Source organism: Cannabis sativa, chromosome 3, assembly GCF_029168945.1.
Source record: "Cannabis sativa cultivar Pink pepper isolate KNU-18-1 chromosome 3, ASM2916894v1, whole genome shotgun sequence".
NCBI classification, from domain to species: domain Eukaryota; kingdom Viridiplantae; phylum Streptophyta; class Magnoliopsida; order Rosales; family Cannabaceae; genus Cannabis; species Cannabis sativa.
This window is the reverse complement of record NC_083603.1, coordinates 41,923,781-41,946,031: the sequence shown is the minus strand read 5'-3', so window position 1 is coordinate 41,946,031 and position 22,251 is coordinate 41,923,781. Positions and strand designations below refer to the sequence as shown.

Genomic DNA, 22,251 nt, shown 5'->3' with positions numbered 1-22,251 from the left:
TGCTCTGTTTCATCTTTGAAGATTGATAGCATTTTCTAACAGAAATATAATAAATTACTTTTTATTATCATTTTTCACCATGTCAACTGAATCATTGATGCTCCAAATTCAAGTTACATATCAATCTAATTTTCAATGTAATCAAAATAATCAGATGTAAACAAATATTTTCACTCTATTTGATGCCTGTTTTCCTATTCAAGGTTGATACTTGATCTTGATTATGTAGGTTCTGAAGGAACTTTACTGAGCAGCCATACCAGCATGACACCAACAAGAGCACCAGATAGATGAGCAATGTGATTGATGCTACTCATGGAAGAGCCTCCGCGAAACGCACCCGATATTGCCGTAGAAGCTTGGGCTGCATCCATAACCTATCAAGTTCAACAAGTTCAATTCAATTGAAAACCTTTTGTCTAGGCAGAATCCTTTAACCAAAAGTTGCTTTCTTTTATGTTGCTCATACTTTCCCAGAAGCAAACGAAATAAAAGATCATAAGTTAGGTCAAATGTTCTGTAATGGAAGCCATATAGGCTAGACATGAAGATACATATAGTGAAAGTTTCAAAGTATCCATTTTAAGAGTCATGTCAAATGTGGTGTTTAGCCTTTTAAAATGTTCAATTCCAGATAAATAGCAAGGCAATGTAGCCTAAATAATGTCTAGGCTGTAATAGATGGCAAATATCATGAAGATTGACAGTTATCTCTAGCTATTTGTTGTAAGAAAACCAGACTCACCACAGCTAAAGGATTACCACCAACATGTGATTCATGAAAATAGTATCATCATGGATCAATATGCCAAAGTAATATTGTTTTGCCCAACCCAAGTTTCCATTAGAATATCTAAAAACCACTACTGATATCTCTTTCTTATATAAGTCCATATCATTTGCTGTAGTAGTCTGTAAGAGATAAAGGAAGTACTCACCTTCTCTACAACAAATTGGCCTAATATAAGCACTTCAAGGATCTTCCTCCAGTCCCAAGACATCTACATTAACCAAACTAGATTAATAACTTCTCTTGTGTGAAGAGGTTTACATAATAATCTACACCATGGAATACCTTTACAAGGACACTGATAGTGAATAAGCCAAAAACAGCCCCTGAGGCTCCAATTGAAACTGCATTCCGTGGAAGAATAAGCCATGAAACAAGGTTTGCTCCAACGCCGGTAAGAATATAAGAAAGCCACAATGCAAAATTTCCTTCCTCTTCTTCAACAAGCTTTCCTGTAGGTGGAAGAGTGTAACATTAATACCAATTATTGTCAACCAAAATAAATAAATAAATAAATCAGTAACTAGAGAGAAGAATGAGATCCTCACCAAAAATATACAAGAAGAAGAGGTTGCTAGAAAGATGGTTCCTGAAAATGATTATTGAAACAAAGTTAAAACCCAAAGTTGGGAAACTATGTACAAAATAAGGGGTGTTCTGCACCACAAGGTAACTAAAATGAACTTTTTTCCAACCATAAAGAACATAGGTATCTTACCAACTACCATGACAGAAGGTTGCTGTGAGAAACTGGTACCACTCAGGAAAACTATGATAAAGATACAGACTTTTCATTGCAGGAACCTAACAGAAAATGCAGAAATTATTGTATCAACATGACAGCCCTTATATAAAAATAAAAATACAATAATAGAAGATGAGTGACTAAACATGTCTCATGCACAAATCTCATTTACAGACATTGTTTCCATTTGGCCCAAAGACATCATCCTCTAATTCTACCACTATCTATCCCCCTTTGAACCAATTATGATTTGTAGGGCTTTTCTCTTTTTGTTTCAGCTCAGGAAAGAGATAAGGTGAGGGTAAGGCAGGCAGGTTGTGAAGCCCTTCCCTCATTATCCATCTCATCTACTGAAAAGGGGGCCGAGCATAGCGCATTCTTTTCTGGGATACATAGGCTATTACAAACGCATCATTAAAGATTTTGCAAAGCACAAAACCCCAGAATGGAATCATTGCAGAATAAAGGTATAACAGTTCAAGCCCTTTCCTCATTATCCAAACTTTCATGTTTGTCCAATGAACATGATAAACAGTTGAATCAAACTATCACCATCACCATAAATTAATGACTACCTGAAACACATGATCAGCAGCATACACTCCCAAATTCAGAAGTAAAATCCAAAATATTCCATTCACTCGTTTATGTGGTTTCCTTCTGTCTTCAGGTTTCCCAAGCTCCAGTTGTGACATAATATCTAAAACCATATCTCATTAATTTTACAATTACAGTCATTCTTGATTGATGGAATTAAACTTTTCAAAAGGAAAATTAAACCATAAAAATACATAATCACATGCTTTAACTTAATTGCTCAAAAACCTCACCACATTGAAAACATAACATGCACAGTAAGTGTTTGTGAAAAGACCTAGCAGTAATAATAGAGTACCTGATTCGCTCATCTTGCAAATTGTTGGAGGTGGAGAAAGAGAGGGAAAAGGAAGGCGGAAAAGATTGAAAGTGAGGTTGGTGTTGGTGGGTTTTGGAGAAATGAAGGAGTGTGTGAGGGAGAGGGGTTTGGGTTTGCCATTGGAGAAACCAAACTTGGATTTGGAGGTGCAACTGCAACTGTAGCTTGTAGGGGGAAAGGCACATATGGAGGCCATGAGCAAAGGAGTTTTAATAGGTTGAAGTTGTGGGAAGTGTGCCATGTTAATGTTAGTGCCCATATCATCAAAATGCCACCAACAATTTCTTATTACTCTCAATTTACATCAACCATTCTAGTTTGATTACATTGAATCATACCATTTGATTTGGGTTATAAATTGTTGAGAATGAAGATTACGTTAAAGTAGTTTGGCCGCTTACATTACAAGGGTTGAAATTGTTAAGAATGGTTACCTTAGATGATTAGTAATAAAAGAGGATTGCTATTTAGTGGTTATCAAATTAAAATGTGTGCTATCCGATATTAAAATATAGAGAATTACTAAAAGTATTATTTTATTGGTGCTTAGTATTATTCTTGGTGTCATGCTATTAAAAAAATACTACTAATCAATCATGAAACGTCACTTATAAAAAGTGTAGGCACCACTGGTGCCCAATAATAATGTTCTAAAGTATATTATAGGCATATGTCATTTCTTGTGGTACTTCATACTTTAAAGTGTTGTTTAACATTTCTCTTACTTTAATTTCTTGGAGCACTTCTATTCTATTATTTTTTCTACGTCGTCCTTTAAAATATCTCATTAAAATACTATTTTTTTTTTATTTACCTTAAATTTTCACATAATATCGTACATATTTTTTTAGAAAGACATAATATGCATTTAATTTAGTTTATGAATTTATTAATATAGATAATGTGAAAGAAAAAAGAAAAAAAATAATAATAAAATGCCTAACATCTTGGATGGTTACATCAATGAAAAGAGATACAAACTAATCTAGAAAGAATAAAAAAAAGAAATAGAAGAGGCACAAAAATTATTAGCACATTCCCAATTTCCCATTCCCATATTCAAAACAAGTTACTTTGCCTTCTTCAGCAGATTCATGGTTCTAAATGCAGCATCATCTCGGACAAAACTCCACCAAATGTAAGTTAGTGGGACTGTGGTGGCATGCCATAGCGCATGGGCGTCAACATATCCTTCATATGGAGGAAAATCACAGATTTTCAGAAGCATTGATAGACCACCTGCCACCACCACCAGCCACAACTTCCACCGAGATGGATGGCGAGTGACACGGCCAAAAATTGCCCAAATAAGTAGCTGCAGCACGCCCATGAAGACACAAACAATCATATTCCACCCTGCAAGTTAAACACGTTTTAAGACTCAATATTTAAGGATGGTTCAAAGCATTAACTTTAAATGTACAGCATTTCATACTAGCTCTGAAACTCAAAGGCATTGAATACAAATATTTTGAAGAAGATTTAAGGAATAAGAGCTCTTCTCTCCTCAAATATAATCCAATTCACAAGAAAGTTACTGCCTCTGTCCACAATGAAAAGCTCTTTAGCAGAGTCACTTGTAATTCTTGAGTACGTCGATGAGGAGTAATGATATGTGCCTACATAAGATCTACCACATACAAAGTTGACACATACTTATGTGGCAAGTAAATTCATCCAATCATTTTTATTTAAGGCGACTCCCACTTATTAAAGTGTTTTGCCACATAGGTGTGTGTTAAATTTGTGCGTGATTTATGCTTACACATATTATTACTCCATCGATGAGACATGGAAAACTCACCCCATTTCGCTCAACACCCTTGTTTCATACTTAGTTTCAAATTTTGGACTGTATAAGATACTAGAACAAGAGAAAAGTAGTTCAAACTATTCACTTATTATTTTGGTATATGTTTGTGTTTCGAATGTAATTGTTGTTGTATCATACATCTAATTGTAGTGTACAGTTATCAAAAATCTGATTGCAACCAAAGAACAAAAATCTTAAGCTAAAATATGTTTGATTTCCTCTTTACCATTATGAAATAGAGAACAAGGAGAAGAATAATACCATAGTTTAATTTGTAGAAATTCTGAAACATTATATGGGTGGTTACAAATGCAAGGACTGGGGCTGTAACCATGACTCTGGCAGCATCATCCCTCAAGTTACAACTTCTTAGTATGGCCACAATAAGGGAGTAACCAAGTAATGCCACTGTTGATGAGTAGTCTAGCTTCTCCATTAGTTCCACATCTCTGCATTGAAAATTAATCTCACAAGGAAAAAAGGAGTAGCACATCTATGCTATGATGCAGTTTCACAAGAGAATACTATTATTAATCTCAGAAGCCAAAGAAAAAAGGAATAGTAGAACTAGATTCCATGTTCAGTTTCTGATTGAGAACATAGATAAAGAAAGGCATTTAAAAGCTTACCGACAATGGGAAACAGCACTCCAGAGCCAAGAGTTCATTGTCAAGAGCCCATAGATATGCCATAAACTGGCAAATTCATAGTATGCCTTCTTATCTCTCTTCAAAGGCAATTTATAGTGTACAAGAATGAAAAAGGATAGCCAGCCATGAAAATTCATTGCAAGGTTCAGAAGAGAGAAAATAACAGAAGCAGGTTCCTGAATAAGAAAACCACCGTTACAAACATAAACTCTATGTTAACATCAATTCCAAAGGTTAATTAGGATTTTTCTCCCAAAATTTTGACATGTACTAAATAGTGTCTCTAAAAATTTTCCCGAACTATTAAGATTGTTGGATTCAAGGACTTCAGTTCAATTTTACTAATGGGCGTCTGACGTGAACGGAAGTTTAGGAGACACGATTTAGACATGGATAATCGTCACATTAGACGTCCGTTAGTAAAATTGAACAGAATCGGACAAAAGTCCTTGAATTCAACAATTTCAATAGTCTTGAGAGAAATTTTTAACGACCTAAAAAACTCAGGGGTACAATTTGGTTCATGTCAAAGTTCGGGTGAAAATATCCTAATTAGCCAATTTCAAATAAAAAAAATATACTGCACGGTAGTTAAGAATCCTACCTGAATCCCATATACACGTTTGAAGGGCCATTTACCATGATATTTGAGAGGAGCAGAGCCAAGAAGAGCTTCTCTTTCTTTCTCTCTATCAATCATACAATGGTAACAACAATCACTTTGGCAATGCCATTGTTTCCACCTCAAATAAAGAGGTTCTAGTATAAACCAAGTACCATCAATGGTGGCATCATTGGAAGAGAACTTGCAATATGGAAAGCATGTTTCCCCAACACATCCAGTTTCTTTACACTCTTTCACACAAACCCTATTTTGATAATTAATAACAATCACTATAAACAATTTTATTATAATTCATTCTATAAAGCTTTTTTTTTAACTCACAATTTTCCCCTTTTTATCAATAGCTATAACCAAAAAGAAAAAGCTTGATTAATTACTAAAACAGAGAAGAAAACAATGGAATTATTCTTGCATATAGATAAACATGGTAAAGGCATACCATACCTGTATCTAGGATCTTCATCACCAACACTGGCATCTATAACACCAAGGTTCCATGAAAGTGAAACCACCACAATTAAAATAGCCAAAAAACGTCGTAACATCTTCCTCTTCAAGCAATTTATTAGAGTATATACTCGATCCACTTATTAATAAGGTGAGGCCAATCCTCCCCTAACAAGTCAATTTCGTTACGCCTAATAACTTTCCTAATACAATTTAAGGTGAATTATATCATTATGATTTTTCAGGAAAATTGAAAATTGAAAGATGATTTAGGGATTAAATAACTATCGGAGAAGTGTAAAATCATAAATAACTAATCAAGAAACTTGATCATCATCTCTCTAAGCTCATGTAGATAAGGCAGCCTTAATACTTCCATCAAATTCCCAAACACAAACAATGTACAGTCAGGATTCAATTTCCGATTTGGGCAACAAATAATCGATATCATCATTAATCAGATCAACTTATACACATATATACCACAAGAAAAATCAATGTGTTACGAAACATATGCTTGAGAGAATCAACAAAAAAACGATATATGTCAAAAACTGTAAGAACAAACAATGTAGAAGAATCTGTAACAGTACCAGCTGCTGGAGAGATCGAAATGGAGATGGAGAGATAGACGAGAGGGAACATGAGAAGCGGTTCAACCGCTGGAGTGATCACCGGAGCAATTAAGCAGCTAGCTTACCGGTCGGTTTTTCTAATCAAAACAGAAAAACCAACTTTTGCAAAAAGTAACTTACAAAATGAAAGAAAAAAAAAAATTCTCACATGTACAAATTTCATTCAATTTTCCAATTTTACATTCAAAATTTACACTCAACTATTAAAATTCTTGAATTTATGAATTTTTGTCTAGTTTATTCAATTTTATTAATTTATTGATTATTTATGTACTAAATTATATCTTTTTAATTTTGATATTTATCGAAGGTTAATTAGTAATTTTTCTCCCTAAATTTTGACATATACTAAATTATGCCCCTGAATTTTTTTGGCCGTCAAAAATTCCTCCTGAATTATTAAAACATGCTCCCCAAACTTTTATATTCACCAAATTATGCCCCTCAAACTTTGATATGTATTAAATCATGTCCCCTGAACTTTTATCCATGTTAGAATTTTTTTTACTAAAATTAGACAAAAGTCCTTAAATTTAACAATCTTAATAGTTCAGGGGGAATTTTTAACGGCAAAAAAAGTTCAGGGAGCATTATTTAATACATATCAAAGTTCGGGGGTAAAAATTGCTAATTAGCCTTTATCAAATTATGCCCTTACACTTTAATATATACCAAATTATGTTTCTTGAACTTTTATCTATGTCAGACTTCCTTAAGTAAATTAGACAAAAGTCCTTAAATCCAACAATTTAATTGTTTACGAGAAATTTTTAGTAGCCTAAAAAAGTTCGGGAAACATGATTTGGTACATATCAAAGTTCGAGAGATAAAAATCCTTATTAACTACTATTAGAAAAATGTTGTATATCTTTAATTTTTTACAATACAAAATATAAAACATGAAGATAAAAGTAAGGAGAAAAAGAAATAAAAATATCGCGGACCTATGTCTTTGGACCTATGTTTTCAGGACTTACATCTTCACCTTAATACTCTTCAATAACGAGATTCTTTTCAACCGAAGATAGACCAGCAAAAATATCAAAAATAAAGCTCATTTTTATAATAGTGAGTCTTTTTTATATATACAATTATTAAAAACTTTTTAATGTTTTGACATGTGTTATTTACTTTTATGTATCTTAAGATTTTTTTAATTAATTTTATGACTTTCAGCAAAACAAATAAATTTATAGAAAAAAAAAATAAATACTGAAGAAAAGATAGCTCAAAGATATTTTTAAGAGGCACTAAAGCCTACACCCAACAAAATAAGTTTGAAACAGAAATGGTGTGACTGTCTATGAGTTGTGGGGTGGATTGGGATTCCGATTTTTCCTCAAAGAAACTAGAGTGTTGTGAGTTGCGGAGTGGGTTGTAATTCTGTTTTCTCCACAACTAGAGCAGTGTGAGTTGCAATTCTAATTTCATCACAACTAGAGTGGTATGAATGCAAGGTGGGTTGTAATTTCTAGTTTCTCTATAACCAAAGTAGTGTGAGTTGCAGATCAGGATGTGATTCTAGTTTTTCCACAAATAGAATGGTTGTAGTGTAGGTTGTGATTATGGCTTCTTTGCAACAATAGTCACGTGAGTTGTTGGGTGGGTTGCGATTCTGGTTTCTTTATAACGAAAGTGTTGTGAGTTGTGGTGTAGGTTGGAATTCTGGTTTCTTCACAACTAGAACGTCCGTAGGGTGGCTTGCGATTCTAGTTTCTCTACAGTGAGAGTGGTGTGAATTGTGGTGTGGGTTGCGATTTGGTTTCCCTACAACAAGAGTGGTGTGAGTTGTCGAGTGGATTACAAACTTATTTGGAACTTTGAGAATTCCAAGTGGTTTACCATCAAGAGTAGCTATTGGTTGGCTCGTCGTAACTTGGCTTTGACTCGGGCCTCTCTGTCTAATGGTTTTTCAGGATGGTGGAAGAAGATTTGGTCCCTCAATCTCCCTCCTAAGGTGAGACTTTTTGCATGGCAAATATCCCATAATTGGATTCCTACTAAAGGTAATTTGGCTCGCCATGCTCTTTTATACGATAGTTTATGTCCTTTATGTGGGGTAGAAGAGAAAACTACTCATCATGTTCTTTGGGGTTGTCTTTCTTTGATACAGTGTAGGAAGATTTGTAAGTTTGTGTTGGGTGACCCGAGGAGCCATTGCGTAGATTTTCTGGACTTTATTCATAGATTTGTTGATCCCCTTCCCAAAGAGATGATTGAATTGGTTATAGTAATTTTGTGGCAAAATTGGTTTCAGCATACCAGGAAAGTCCATAACAATGTTGAGTTGACTCCTGAGCTCACTATTATCTGGGCTAGAGATTACCTTAGAAATTTCCACAACAAACAACAGGTAGTGGCTGGCCCCCCGTCACAATTGAGAGTGACTGGTTCTCAGGATGGTGCTTCAGTTGCACGCGCGGTTGGGTTTTCCCCTTGTAGTTTTTTGAAAGTGAATACTAATGTTGCTCTTAATTTGGCAAATCATTGCGGTGGGTTGGATATGGTGATTTGTGATGAATTGGGTGTGGCTAAAGCCTCAGGTGTTTGACACTTGGAAGATTGTTTTGACTCAGAAGTTGTTGAAACTTTGGCTATTCAAAATGCTATCTCTTAATGTTTTTCTTTTGGGTATGACAATATCATTATTGAATTTGATTGTTTGAATGTTATGCTTAAAATTAAAAATAAAATTTATCATTATTTTTTTGAGTTTCGTTTTAGATGATATTGTTAAGTTTTGTAGTAGGATCTATGTTGTTAAGTTTATTCATTGACATAGACTGATTCACTTAGACATAACCAAATTACACATCTTTAGAAATGGTCATGATAATGTAAGAGATTATATATGTTCTTTTAGAATTGGTCCCAACAATTAACGCGTACCCTTCATGTGGTTTATAATCTGTTGTCTGGAATGGCGAGTCCCAACTTTTCAATCAACCATACATTTTAAGTCAATATGGAAAGGAAAATTTGAGTTTGACTAACTTTTTCACTTTTCATTCACCTATTAGAATATTTTATATATGGAAGTTATTTTCTAATTAAGGAAATGATTTTCTATTTAAGGAAATAAATAAATAATTGATTTTCTGATAAATGAATATTTTATATTCATTGAATCTGAACAAAATCAATTATGTAATATTTTATATATGGTCAGATTTCTATATTCATTACCTGATTTGATTTCCTGAATTAATTGTCAAAATATTCTGACAATTAATGTGGCGCAGATACTGATGGAGTATCTCACCTATAAATATAGGGTCTCGGTCCCCGAGCTCCTCACTCATTCTGAATTCATTCAGCAAATTCCATCTAAAGAGAGTTGAGAGAGCGAGGAAGCCCGAACTCCAATACCGAAGCTATCGCAGGGATTGAAGCTCAAAGAACAATGGCTGGAGGTACATCGATCCTTTCATCGCATATATTATTGATATGATTAAAGTTTATTTTCCGCATTTCATATCATTGTACATGCTATATTACATACACTATATATATAGTCTAACAGTTGGTATCAGAGCCAGGTTTTATCTCTGCCTTGATTTTATTTGAGTTTCATATATATATATATATACATTCATATATTGTTCATATATATACATATTTGTTTTCGGTTCTGTATATATATATTTATATTCATACCATTTATATTATATATACATTTTAATCAGTATATACATATATATATATCTTTTATTGTTCATATATACATATATATTATATACTCATACATTTATACTCGTACGTGTATATATATTTTATATGTATATATGTTTATATATATTGTATATTATATATATGTTTTGTCACATAATAATAATCATAATATTCATTTTTATTATGTGATATATACATGCATATATATATATACATGCGTATATATAATCACGATCGGTCCATGGTTTTGTTTTTTCCTTTTTTTCATTTTTCGGTGTTTATTTCGAATTCTATATACATTACTATATTCGTATAGTATTATAGATCGATCTAAGCATTGAAAATCTATTGAAAAACTTAAGGATGGAAAAAATTTTCAGTTAAAACTTTTTCGGACCCGATTAATTTCGTGATATTAAAGTATATATTTTTTCGTGTTTTTGTGCATAAAATCTATGTGGATCTCTTTATTATTTGATTTAGAACCATTTAGATTTGAAAACACGCAATTTGGTCGTCAGAAACGCAATTTCCGATCGGGTTTGGGTCGGGTTCGACGGACCCGCGTGCAGAAAAACGGGTCAAAATCGACCCGGTTTGGCTGAAGAAGACGACGCAAACGACATGTCGTTTGCCAAAAAACGACGTGTCGTTTGCCCAAAACGACGTGTCGTTTGTCAAAAATGACGTGTCGTTTGATAGCCTACATTTAGTTGTCGTTGTTGAAAAACGACATGTCGTTTTTCACATTGTGGAAAACGACATGTCGTTTTCCGTCTTCTGAGGCAGCCTCTTCATGGATGAAACGACATGTCGTTTTTACCTTAGGGAAAACGACACGTCGTTTTTATACGTTTTCTGCACACTTTAGAATATAAAAAACGACATGTCGTTTGGCAGTATGGATTTTTCAAAAAAAAAAAAAAAAAGGAATAATTCCGAATTTTTGATAAATTTTTTATTTATTTGGAATATTAATTATTTTCCTATTTTGTGTGTTAATTTAGTCAATAAATTGCATTTAGTTAATTTTCCATTTTTGTTTAATACATATATATAATATAACTTGAAAATGGAAATTTGTTTAAATTTGGTAATTTATTACATGATTTATTTAGGCATGTAAAAATTGTGCTAATTTGTGCATTTAATTATATATTACCAAATTTATGCAATTTATTGTCTAAATTAATTTTGAAAAATCTGCCATTAATTTCATATTAAGGAATTAGCATTTAATTAATAATCATACATTAATTGTATTATTTTGTATTTATTTGACAAATTTATGTTTAATGCAATTAATTTGGATTTGTATGATTTAAATGCTATACATAAATTCCTTTTATAGTGCTAGATATATTTAGAAATATTCAAACATTAAGATAGGTTGAATATTTTATTTAGCAATTAAGTTTCATAAAACTTCATAAAATTATTCATAAAATATTCATAAAACTTTATAAAATGAATAAAATATGAATAAAACGTAAGTAGTTTTGTGGTTTGACATAAGAAAACATGAACCTGGGACAAATGCTCATATCTAGAATGGTTTTTAATGATCTTCGGACGACCACACTAGGAGCACTAATCTCAGTGATTGTCTATTATGTTAATAACGAAATTACTTTTAGGTAGAGCCCAATACCTAATGTCTAAAGTGAAAATATAATTTTTTATAATTAGGGAGTAGCCACAGCATCTTTAATTATATAAAATTATATATTAATTAAAATTCACCTTAATGGACAAAACTTGTAATTAATTATTTGGATATAATAATTTTACCCCACAGGGATTTTATTATATTTTTATAATTAATTAGGATAATATATTAAGTTAAATTCTCTTAATTTACCCCACAGGGAGTTATGAGGATTTGATTTAATAGTGTTATCACAAATGTTAATTAAAGATAGATTTCATTCCTCCATTATTTCTAAATTAAATACTTCATTAAATCTATCATAAAGTTCATCTAATTTTATTAGATTTAAAATTTAGCCCACAGGCAATTTTAGATTTAATAAAATTTTCATCTTCATCATGTTTCTACATTGGTAAAACATGAATTCATTAAAGCCTCAATTCTTTTAACATCTAAATTTTTGTAATCCTACTCTTGCAGCTATTTCATCCACCTCTAAATATGCTGAAATCACTAGTGAAATCCCTGAGCTTAGGAGTGACAACTTCAAAATCTGGAAGGAACGAGTTCTTCTCCACCTAGCTTGCACTGACATGGATTATGCAATAAGGAAAGATGAACCAGATGCTATCACTGATACTAGCACTGCTTCGAGATTGCCTTTGCGTGAAAAGTGGGAGCAATCTAATCGTCTCTGCATCATGTTCATTATGTCTAGAATTCCTATGGGAATGCGTGGATCGGTGGAGCCACCTGAGAAGGTGAAAGACTTTATCAAAGTTATGGATGAGCAGTTTGACACTTCAGATAAATCTTTGTTCATCAACCTCATCCAAGAGTTCTCGTCCACAAAACTCACCGGTGTTAAAGGAGTTCGAGAACATATTTCTAAAATGAGGGACATCACTGCTCATTTGAAGAAACTCGACGTTATCATTCCTGATACCTTCCTGGTTCATTACATCCTTCACAATCTTCCTTCACATTATGGGCCTTTCAAAATTTCCTACAACACACATAAAGAAAAATGGACTATCAATGAATTGATGACCATGTGTGTTCAAGAGGAAGCCAGGCTCCTACAGGAGCAAGGAGAAAGTGTTCACCTGACCACTCAACCTAAGAAACGCAAGTCATTCAAGAAGAACAAAGGGAAAAAGCCCATGGCTCCCAAGGCTGCCATAAAGAAAATTCCATCAAATGTTTCTTTTGTAAACAAAAGGGACATGCGAAAAGGGAGTGCAGCCAGTTCAAGAAATGGATGGATGACAAAGGTAATCCAATTTCCTTAGTATGTTATGAATCTAATATGGCTAATGTTAATCTTAACACATGGTGGATTGATTCCGGTTCAACAATTCACATAACAAATTCCTTGCAGGATATTCAAAATCTAAGGAAGTCAGTGGCAAGTGAGCAAAGCATCTTATCTGGAAACAAGATGGGCTCACATGTGGAAGCTATTGGAACATGCAATTTAGTTTTAAGTAATGGTTTTATTTTAAAGTTAGAAAAGACCTTTTATGTACCAAGTTTCTCTAGAAACTTGATTTCAGTTTCAAGACTTATACCCTTTGGTTTTTCCTTTACATTTTCAGACAAATATTTTAATTTATATTATAAATCTGAATGTGTTGAAAATGGTATTTTGTCTGATGGTCTTTACTGCCTTAATTTACAAAATAATACCACTAATAATGTTATGCATGTTCACGCTGGCACTAAAAGATGTGTTATGAAAGAGGATTCCTGTACATTGTGGCACCGGAGATTGGGACATATCTCCATTGATAGAATTAAAAGGTTGGTAAAAGATGGGGTACTCAATACCTTAGATTTTACTGACTTTGATACTTGTGTGGATTGCATTAAGGGAAAGCAAACCTCCAAGTCTGTCAAAACTGGTGTCCATAGGAGTTACCGAAATATTAGAAATCATACATACTGATATATGTAGTCCAGATATGGAGTCACATGGTCAGAAATACTTCATCTCATTCATAGATGATTACTCACGCTACATGTATATCTACTTACTTCATAATAAAAGTGAAGCATTAGATGTCTTTAAGATATTTAAAGTCAAGTAGAGAAACAATGCAACAAGCAAATTAAGATAGTGAGATCGAGATAGAGGAGGTGAGTATTATGGTAGAGACACAGAAGATGGACAAGCACCTGGTGCATTTGCGAAGTTTCTTGAAGAAAATGGGATTGTTGCCCATTACACCTTGCCCGGTACACCCGAGCAAAATGGTGTTGCAGAAAGAAGAAACCGAACATTAATGGACATGGTGCGGAGTATGCTTAGTAGCAACTCTAATCTTCCTAAATCATTGTGGACTGAAGCATTAAAGACATCCGTGTACATATTAAACCGAGTTCCAACAAAGGCAGTCTCAAAAACTCCTTTTGAATTATGGAAAGGTTGGAAACCAAGTTTGAATCATGTACGCATTTGGGGATGTCCATCTGAAGTCAGAATATATAATCCACAAGAGAAGAAATTGGACCCAAGGACCATAAGCGGATTCTTTATAGGGTACGCTGAAAAGTCTAAAGGTTACAAGTTTTATTGTCCATCTCATAGCACAAGAATTGTGGAATCAAGGAATGCAAAATTTCTTGAGAATGCCTTGATCAGTGGGAGTGATCAATCAAAGGACTTAGGTCCTGAGAAAGATCCTTCAGAACCTTCCACTTCAAAAGCAAGATTGATAATGGTTAACACTCCTGTAGTTCAAACGAATGTTGAACAACCATTACCAATCACTGAAGATCCACAAGTTGGTAATGATAATCCAGTAGATCAAAATGTTCAAGAGTTGCCTGCAACTGTTGAACAACCTGCTGAACCTGTTGCTGCTCCCCAAGAGCCTGTTGGTGAAGTCTTAAGAAGATCTACTAGACCTATCAAACCAAAGATTTACAAAGACTATGTTGTGTCACTACTACAAAAACTAGTTTTTGCGTCGGTCAACGCTACTATTCACAGCGTTGACCGACGTGAATAGTGTGCAAAAGATAGGACTGTCGCTTACTAAACGCCATTAAAAAATATTGATTTGCGTCGTATAGTAAAATGACGCTACAAATAAAACTGACGGCAAAGAAAGCAAAGAAAAATTAAAAATGGAGATCTTATCTCGTCGGTTAATTGTAATCGAGTAAAAGTTTTGTCAGCTTTTAAAATTGACGAGAAATAAAATAGCGAGGAACAACTTCTAAATCCCTAAACCCCCAAATCGATCCCACTGTTCACATTCGTCTTCAATCGTTTTGAAGACAAAAAAGCTCTGAGGATTTGCCTTCTTCGACCCATTGTCGATCCTCCATCGTCGACCGCTCCGCTCTCCTCTTCGTCTCCATTGTCGATCCTCCACCGTCAACCACTCTGCTTCTCTTTCCCTTACAACCCTCACATTACCCTTTTTCTTTGACCCTCGATAACTCTTCTTCTAAATCTTCACTTGGATTGTGATTTTTCTGTGTAACTTTTTGTATTATGCTTAATTGCTATAATATATATATATATTCACCCTCGCGGTAACCCTTTGCCCAAAACACTCCATCGTCTCCTAAGTACTGAACGAAGTAGATCTTCCCTTTCTCGGCAGCCACCTTCATGGAGCCTCACTCTGTCTCATAGTCTCTACGGTGAGAAATAAGTCAATACAAGTTTTCTTTGTCATTTTTTACTCGTTTTATTTTCTTTCATAGGTGACCCTATTTATTCATCCACTCTAATTATGTTTGGACTGAATCCTCATCTGGGTTTACTTCTGTTCCTTCTTCAGCTTTAGTTTTGTCTATTATCTCAGGCTTTTGTTGATTTAATAGAACTCCATTTTTCTTCATTGAAGAAGTTTTAATTAGGTGATTATAGCTTCCCTTCTCCTTGAATAACTGGGCAAAGTGGTGCTTGGAGTAAAGAATTCCATCCAAAGCAGCATAGGATGATGTTGACAGGAAGCAACCACCATGATTACACGTAAAGCATGACTTGTGGTAAAACTCTCCCTCCATAGTTACGTGTTGTAAACAACAACACAAAATACAATGTGGCCCAGACGTTTGATTATTTGTCACAATGAAAAAAGTTATCAATTCTCATTAATGACTTAAGTGGTGAACTCCAAAGCCTAAAATTACAATTGGGATTTGATGAAATTGAATGGGAATTATTGATTTGTAAGTTATTATTTGGGTTGTAATTATTTTTCTGTAATTTAGATTTATTTTCATAGTTTGTTTGCTGCTTTGTCATATGGGATTGCTTCCATGGCCATGGTCTTTATTAACAAAGCCATTCTTATGCAATATTTATATTGACACTTCTCACTGTGCAGGTATTACCTAATGAAACAGACAATAATCTTTTAATTTTCAGAAACTGTACTTATTTATTGAAAATTCAAAGTTGAAGGGTGATTAATTTCTGTCTTTCTCTCTATTTTTTTGGGGTAGCAATTGGCCATTGCAGCTCTTATATATACTCTGGTCGAAGATCAGGGTATACAAAAGCTAAAGGATTAGAGATGTCAACTGCCAAGAAGCTTCTTCCAGTGTCATTGTTCTATAATGCTAATGTGGCATTTGCCTTGGCAAGCTTGAAGGGAGTTAATATTCCAATGTACATTGCTATAAAGGGACTCACACCACTCGCAGTTTTGATTGACGGGTTCTTCTCAGGAAAGGGAAGACCTACAACACAGGTATGTTATGATGCTTAGACTATTTTCAATTCAGTTTAGGTTGTTTGTACAAGTGTATCTAAGAAAATTTATATTCTCACTTTGTGTGGATATGGAATATTGTCAATTGTGAAATATTTCATGGATTACAATGACTAGATTGGAGTAAGTAGGACTTACTCATATCATATGTGGAAAGTGATAATTGCTGGAAATATTTGAAAAGAAGAGAAGAAATTTTTTTAGAGTTTGTATAGTTTAATTTGAAAAAAGAGGTTGTATATTTATTGTTCCTTTTGTTGTAATATAAAGGATATATATTAATGTCAGGATGCATTGACAATCAGATGAGTAATATTTGCTCTCTTATTTAAAAGGCTAATGCAGAGGTGAAACTAGTTCAACAAAATGGCAATTTTTGCTTATCTTTGTTTGGTGTTTGCTTATCAAATGTTGTATGGTTTGTTTGTCTCTGTCAATTCAAATTGAATGCTTCTCGTTACCAAACTAAATTGTAAATTTTGATTTAGTTGTCATTTGTCAATTTCAAAAATAGGTTCATTATTTCTTCAAACATGATATAGTTAATTAGCTAATAGTTTGTGTTGAAAGATTTTTCATGCATAATCTGAGAAACAAGTTTTATGGTTGTTATCTTTTGTATATGTAATTAGTTTATATTTAGTTTGCAATTTTCCCTTACTTATATTTGTGCTTCATTTTATAAGTGACGCAATAGGTAAAAAAAAAAAGTTTTTTCGTAATAGATATGACATTTTTAAACCGACGGAATAAGTTTTTTGTGACAATTTTAAAATGCCATGACACATTTAGCGTCACTTTTTAACCGACGCTTAAAATAAAATAGAAAAGTAATTTTTTAGCGTCGGTTTTCAAATGACGAAAATTGTATTTTGCGTCTTTTTAAAAACGACGCAAATAAAGCACTATTTACGTCTACGGATTACACGTCGGTTCTGTAGACCGACGTAAAATCTTTATATGTCACTTATAAAACGACGAAAATACCCCTTTTTGTAGTAGTGTGTATTTATTAGAATCTGGTATGAAAGAGGATTCCTGTACATTGTGGCACCGGAGATTGGGACATATCTCCATTGATAGAATTAAAAGGTTGGTAAAAGATGGGGTACTCAATACCTTAGATTTTACTGACTTTGATACTTGTGTGGATTGCATTAAGGGAAAGCAAACCTCCAAGTCTGTCAAAACTGGTGTCCATAGGAGTTCTGAAATATTAGAAATCATACATACTGATATATGTAGTCCAGATATGGAGTCACATGGTCAGAAATACTTCATCTCATTCATAGATGATTACTCACGCTACATGTATATCTACTTACTTCATAATAAAAGTGAAGCATTAGATGTCTTTAAGATATTTAAAGCTGAAGTAGAGAAACAATGCAACAAGCAAATTAAGATAGTGAGATCAGATAGAGGAGGTGAGTATTATGGTAGATACACAGAAGATGGACAAGCACCTGGTGCATTTGCGAAGTTTCTTGAAGAAAATGGGATTGTTGCCCATTACACCTTGCCCGGTACACCCGAGCAAAATGGTGTTGCAGAAAGAAGAAACCGAACATTAATGGACATGGTGCGGAGTATGCTTAGTAGCAACTCTAATCTTCCTAAATCCTTGTGGACTGAAGCATTAAAGACATCCGTGTACATATTAAACCGAGTTCCAACAAAGGCAGTCTCAAAAACTCCTTTTGAATTATGGAAAGGTTGGAAACCAAGTTTGAATCATGTACGCATTTGGGGATGTCCATCTGAAGTCAGAATATATAATCCACAAGAGAAGAAATTGGACCCAAGGACCATAAGCGGATTCTTTATAGGGTACATTTGAAAAGTCTAAAGGTTACAAGTTTTATTGTCCATCTCATAGCACAAGAATTGTGGAATCAAGGAATGCAAAATTTCTTGAGAATGCCTTGATCAGTGGGAGTGATCAATCAAAGGACTTAGGTCCTGAGAAAGATCCTTCAGAACCTTCCACTTCAAAAGCAAGATTGATAATGGTTAACACTCCTGTAGTTCAAACGAATGTTGAACAACCATTACCAATCACTGAAGATCCACAAGTTGGTAATGATAATCCAGTAGATCAAAATGTTCAAGAGTTGCCTGCAACTGTTGAACAACCTGCTGAACCTGTTGCTGCTCCCCAAGAGCCTGTTGGTGAAGTCTTAAGAAGATCTACTAGACCTATCAAACCAAAGATTTACAAAGACTATGTTGTGTAGAGAATCAAAATTGTGGTACAATGCTATGGATGATGAAATGAATTCTATGAGGTGCAACAGAGTCTGGGAACTTGTAAAGTTGCCTAATGGGGCGAGAGCCATTGGCTGTAAATGGGTCTATAAAACTAAGAAAGACTCATTAGGCAACACTGAGAGGTACAAAGCGAGACTTGTTTGCTAAAGGATTCACTCAAGAGGAAGGAATTGACTATACGGAGACTTTTTCTCCTGTATCAAAGAAAGATTCCCTCAGAGTCATCTTGGCATTAGTTGCTCATTTTGATTTAGAGCTGGAGCAGATGGATGTAAAAACTGCTTTTCTGAATGGTGATCTAGAGGAGGAGGTATACATGAAACAACCAGAAGGATTCTCCTCTAGTGAAGGTCAGGATTTGGTATGCAAGCTCAAGAAGTCCATCTATGGATTAAAACAAGCATCCCGCCAATGGTATTTAAAATTTCATGATGTCATCTCTTCCTTTGGATTTGAAGAGAATGTCATGGATCAATGCATATACCTGAAGAAAAGTGGGAGTAAGATCTGTTTTCTTGTTTTATATGTGGACGATATTCTTCTTGCATCCAATGATAAAGGGTTGCTACGTGAAGTGAAACAATTTCTTTCAAAGAACTTTGAGATGAAAGACATGGGTGAAGCATCCTATGTCATAGGCATTAAGATTCATAGAGATAGATACCGAGGTATCTTAGGTTTATCTCAAGAAGCCTACATCAACAGAGTTTTAGAAAGATTTCATATGAAAGATTGTTCACCGAGCGTTGCTCCAATTATGAAGGGTGATAAATTAAATTTGAGTCAGTGCCCAAAGAATGATTTTGAAAGAGAACAAATGAAGAACATTCCTTATGCTTCTGCTGTCGGAAGCCTAATGTATGCTCAGGTGTGCACAAGACCCGACATTGCTTATTCTGTCGGAATGTTAGGAAGATTTCAGAGTAACCCGGGGATAGACCACTGGAAAGCTGCAAAGAAAGTAATGAGGTATCTTCAGGGTACTAAGGATTACAAATTGATGTTCAAACGAACTGACAATCTAGAAGTAGTTGGCTACTCAGACTCAGATTTCGCTGGTTGCACTGATTCACGTAAATCTACATCTGGTTACGTGTTTATGTTTGCTGGTGGAGCTGTGTCCTGGAGGAGTAACAAACAAACCTTGACTGCTACTTCTACTATGGAGGCTGAGTTCGTTTCTTGTTTTGAGGCTACATCACATGGTGTATGGCTAAAGAGTTTCATTTCAGGCCTTAGAGTGGTTGATTCCATTGCAAGGCCGCTAAAGATGTTCTGTGACAATTCAGCTGCTGTTTTCATGGCTAAGAACAACAAAAGTGGAAGTCGAAGCAAGCACATCGACATTAAGAACTTAGCTATTAGAGAACGTGTTAAGGAAAATAAAGTGGTCATTCAACACATTAGCACTGAATTGATGATTGCCGATCCTATGACAAAAGGCTTGCCACCTCATAAATTCAAGGATCATGTAGAGAACATGGGACTTGGTTCCCTTATGTAATTTGTACAAATAAAGTTATTATTAATGAAACTCTTATTTTTGATTTTCTCATATTTATGCGCATCTTAATTTTACATTTGAGAAAAATTTCAGAGGACCTGAGTAAACATAAGGTTTAGGGTTTATTCACTTAAGTACATTGCCACATAAAGTACATTGTTATATAATAAATGTATTGTAATACATGGAAGATAATACTCGATTCATAATGAGGACATGTCGCTATGATTCGTATGTTTATTATATAATGAGGAACGTTGGGTTTGAATATTTTAGTTTAAATGCTGACCAAGTGGGAGAATATTAGAATATTTTATATATGGAAGTTATTTTCTAATTAAGGAAATGATTTTCTATTTAAGGAAATAAATAAATAATTGATTTTCTGATAAATGAATATTTTATATTCATTGAATCTGAACAAAATCAATTATGTAATATTCTATATATGGTCAGATTTCTATATTCATTACCTGATTTGATTTCCTGAATTAATTGTCAAAATATTCTGACAATTAATGTGGCGCAGATACTGATGGAGTATCTCACCTATAAATATAGGGTCTTGGTCCCCGAGCTCCTCACTCATTCTGAATTCATTCAGCAAATTCCATCTAAAGAGAGTTGAGAGAGCGAGGAAGCCCGAACTCCAATACCGAAGCTATCGCAGGGATTGAAGCTCAAAGATCAATGGTTGGAGGTACATCGATCCTTTCATCGCATATATTATTGATATGATTAAAGTTTATTTTCCGCATTTCATATCATTGTATATGCTATATTACATACACTATATATATAGTCTAACATCACCCATAAATACTATTTTAGATTTTGTATTTTACAAAAGTTATTGATTTCACTTTTTATTTTGTTAAATGATAAAATAGACACTATATTTTCTAAAATAATAAAAGTAGGCACCATGAGCTCAATTTTTCGATAATTTTTTTTTTTACTATAATCAACTTAAAGACAATTTCTAAAACGAACAGATAAAGAAAATGTAACCATTTTATCGTAATATCTCCGGATCATATTATTTTTAAGTTTTATTTTGATAAAAAATCAGTTCAGGGTTCTATTTAGTATTATTTTAGAAAATACATAGTCCATTTTATCATTTAACCAGTTCTATTTGTACTCTTTTACAAAACACAAGGTTTAAAATGGTATTTACCCTTATTTTAAAGGTTATTTAAAATTTTTACCCCCGAGCTATGACCTATGCATTATTGTGCTCCCTGAACTTTTCAACCCGTTAGAAATGGTCCCTAAACTATTCACAGTGTTGTAAATTGGTCATTCTCTCAAGTTTTATCACACGTGGCAAACAAAATGATAATATGACTGTTTAGTTAGTTGTCACATCAGCGCCACATGTATAATTTAAAATTATAAAAAATAAAAATTACATATTTTTAAAAAATCAATTAGTGATTAAGAAAAATATGTAAAATTTAATTAATTTTTTTTTTTCAAATTAATTACATACGTGATATGGTACTGACGTGATAACTGTATAAGCAGTGATATCATCATTTTGTTTGTCACGTATAATGACCAATTTATAATATTGTATATAGTTTATGAATCATCTTTAACGTGTTGAAAAGTTTATTTGCTTCTCGCGACTTCTTTTACTATAACTTATTATTTATTTCCAAAAAATTGATGTTTAATGTATAAGTTATAGTTCGGGAAGCAAAAATCTTAAATAGCTTTATTTGAATGAGGTAAAGAGAGGCATATCCAAACAATGAGATAAATTCCTCTATGCTTGTAAGTTGTAATAA

General features: G+C 33.7%; 3 protein-coding genes across 8 annotated transcripts; 1 reads left to right on the top strand and 2 right to left on the bottom strand.

The window, feature by feature from the left end:
• Positions 1-31: 31 nt before the first annotated feature.
• Positions 32-2,925, bottom strand: LOC115708675 (rhomboid-like protein 11, chloroplastic). The gene is made up of 7 exons (XM_030636657.2): positions 2,431-2,925; positions 2,111-2,235; positions 1,509-1,594; positions 1,339-1,379; positions 1,076-1,242; positions 939-1,001; positions 32-377 (listed from the first exon to the last, which is right to left on the bottom strand). The coding sequence occupies exons 1-7, from the start codon at positions 2,708-2,710 to the stop codon at positions 222-224; spliced, it is 918 nt and encodes a 305-aa protein (XP_030492517.2). The 5' UTR covers positions 2,711-2,925; the 3' UTR covers positions 32-221.
• Positions 2,926-3,314: 389 nt separating this feature from the next.
• On the bottom strand, positions 3,315-6,815 carry LOC115708821 (uncharacterized). Of its 3 annotated transcripts, none has more exons than XM_030636838.2 (6): positions 6,580-6,815; positions 5,984-6,088; positions 5,519-5,603; positions 4,894-5,090; positions 4,526-4,713; positions 3,315-3,807 (listed from the first exon to the last, which is right to left on the bottom strand). In XM_030636838.2, exons 2-6 carry the CDS (start codon positions 6,082-6,084, stop codon positions 3,521-3,523), a joined length of 858 nt encoding a protein of 285 aa, XP_030492698.2. In that variant the 5' UTR covers positions 6,085-6,088; positions 6,580-6,815; the 3' UTR covers positions 3,315-3,520. The 3 variants fall into 3 exon arrangements, with proteins under 3 accessions (XP_030492698.2, XP_030492697.2, XP_060967130.1); XM_030636837.2 differs by having other exon boundaries at positions 5,519-5,783; positions 6,580-6,802; XM_061111147.1 differs by having other exon boundaries at positions 5,519-5,783; positions 5,984-6,189; positions 6,580-6,786.
• Positions 6,816-14,895: 8,080 nt separating this feature from the next.
• Positions 14,896-16,984, top strand: LOC133035740 (UDP-galactose/UDP-glucose transporter 7-like). Of its 4 annotated transcripts, none has more exons than XR_009686858.1 (3): positions 14,896-15,601; positions 15,811-15,952; positions 16,412-16,984. XR_009686858.1 is itself a non-coding variant. In XM_061111899.1 (2 exons), exons 1-2 carry the CDS (start codon positions 16,212-16,214, stop codon positions 16,675-16,677), a joined length of 348 nt encoding a protein of 115 aa, XP_060967882.1. In that variant the 5' UTR covers positions 15,614-16,211; the 3' UTR covers positions 16,678-16,984. The 4 variants fall into 4 exon arrangements, 1 of the variants encoding a protein (XP_060967882.1); XR_009686856.1 differs by having other exon boundaries at positions 15,808-15,952; XR_009686857.1 differs by having other exon boundaries at positions 15,808-16,135.
• The last annotated feature ends 5,267 nt before the right edge of the window (positions 16,985-22,251 follow it).

Bases quoted from the DNA above. Each gene is read 5' to 3' on its own strand.
- LOC133035740 (XM_061111899.1), top strand. From the start codon at position 16,212: ATGGGATTGCTTCCATGGCCATGGTCTTTATTAACAAAGCCATTCTTA. The intron at 16,294-16,411 runs GTATTACCTAAT...TTTTTGGGGTAG, and splicing joins TGACACTTCTCACTGTGCAG to CAATTGGCCATTGCAGCTCT.
- LOC115708821 (XM_030636837.2), bottom strand. From the start codon at position 6,084: ATGTTACGACGTTTTTTGGCTATTTTAATTGTGGTGGTTTCACTTTCA. The intron at 4,714-4,893 runs GTAAGCTTTTAA...TTTTCAATGCAG, and splicing joins AGTGCTGTTTCCCATTGTCG to AGATGTGGAACTAATGGAGA. The intron at 3,808-4,525 runs GTATTATTCTTC...TTTAACTTGCAG, and splicing joins TTTCTACAAATTAAACTATG to GGTGGAATATGATTGTTTGT.
- LOC115708675 (XM_030636657.2), bottom strand. From the start codon at position 2,710: ATGGGCACTAACATTAACATGGCACACTTCCCACAACTTCAACCTATT. The intron at 2,236-2,430 runs GTACTCTATTAT...ATATGGTTTTAG, and splicing joins TTGCAAGATGAGCGAATCAG to ATATTATGTCACAACTGGAG. The intron at 1,243-1,338 runs GTGAGGATCTCA...TTCCACCTACAG, and splicing joins CTTCTTCTTGTATATTTTTG to GAAAGCTTGTTGAAGAAGAG.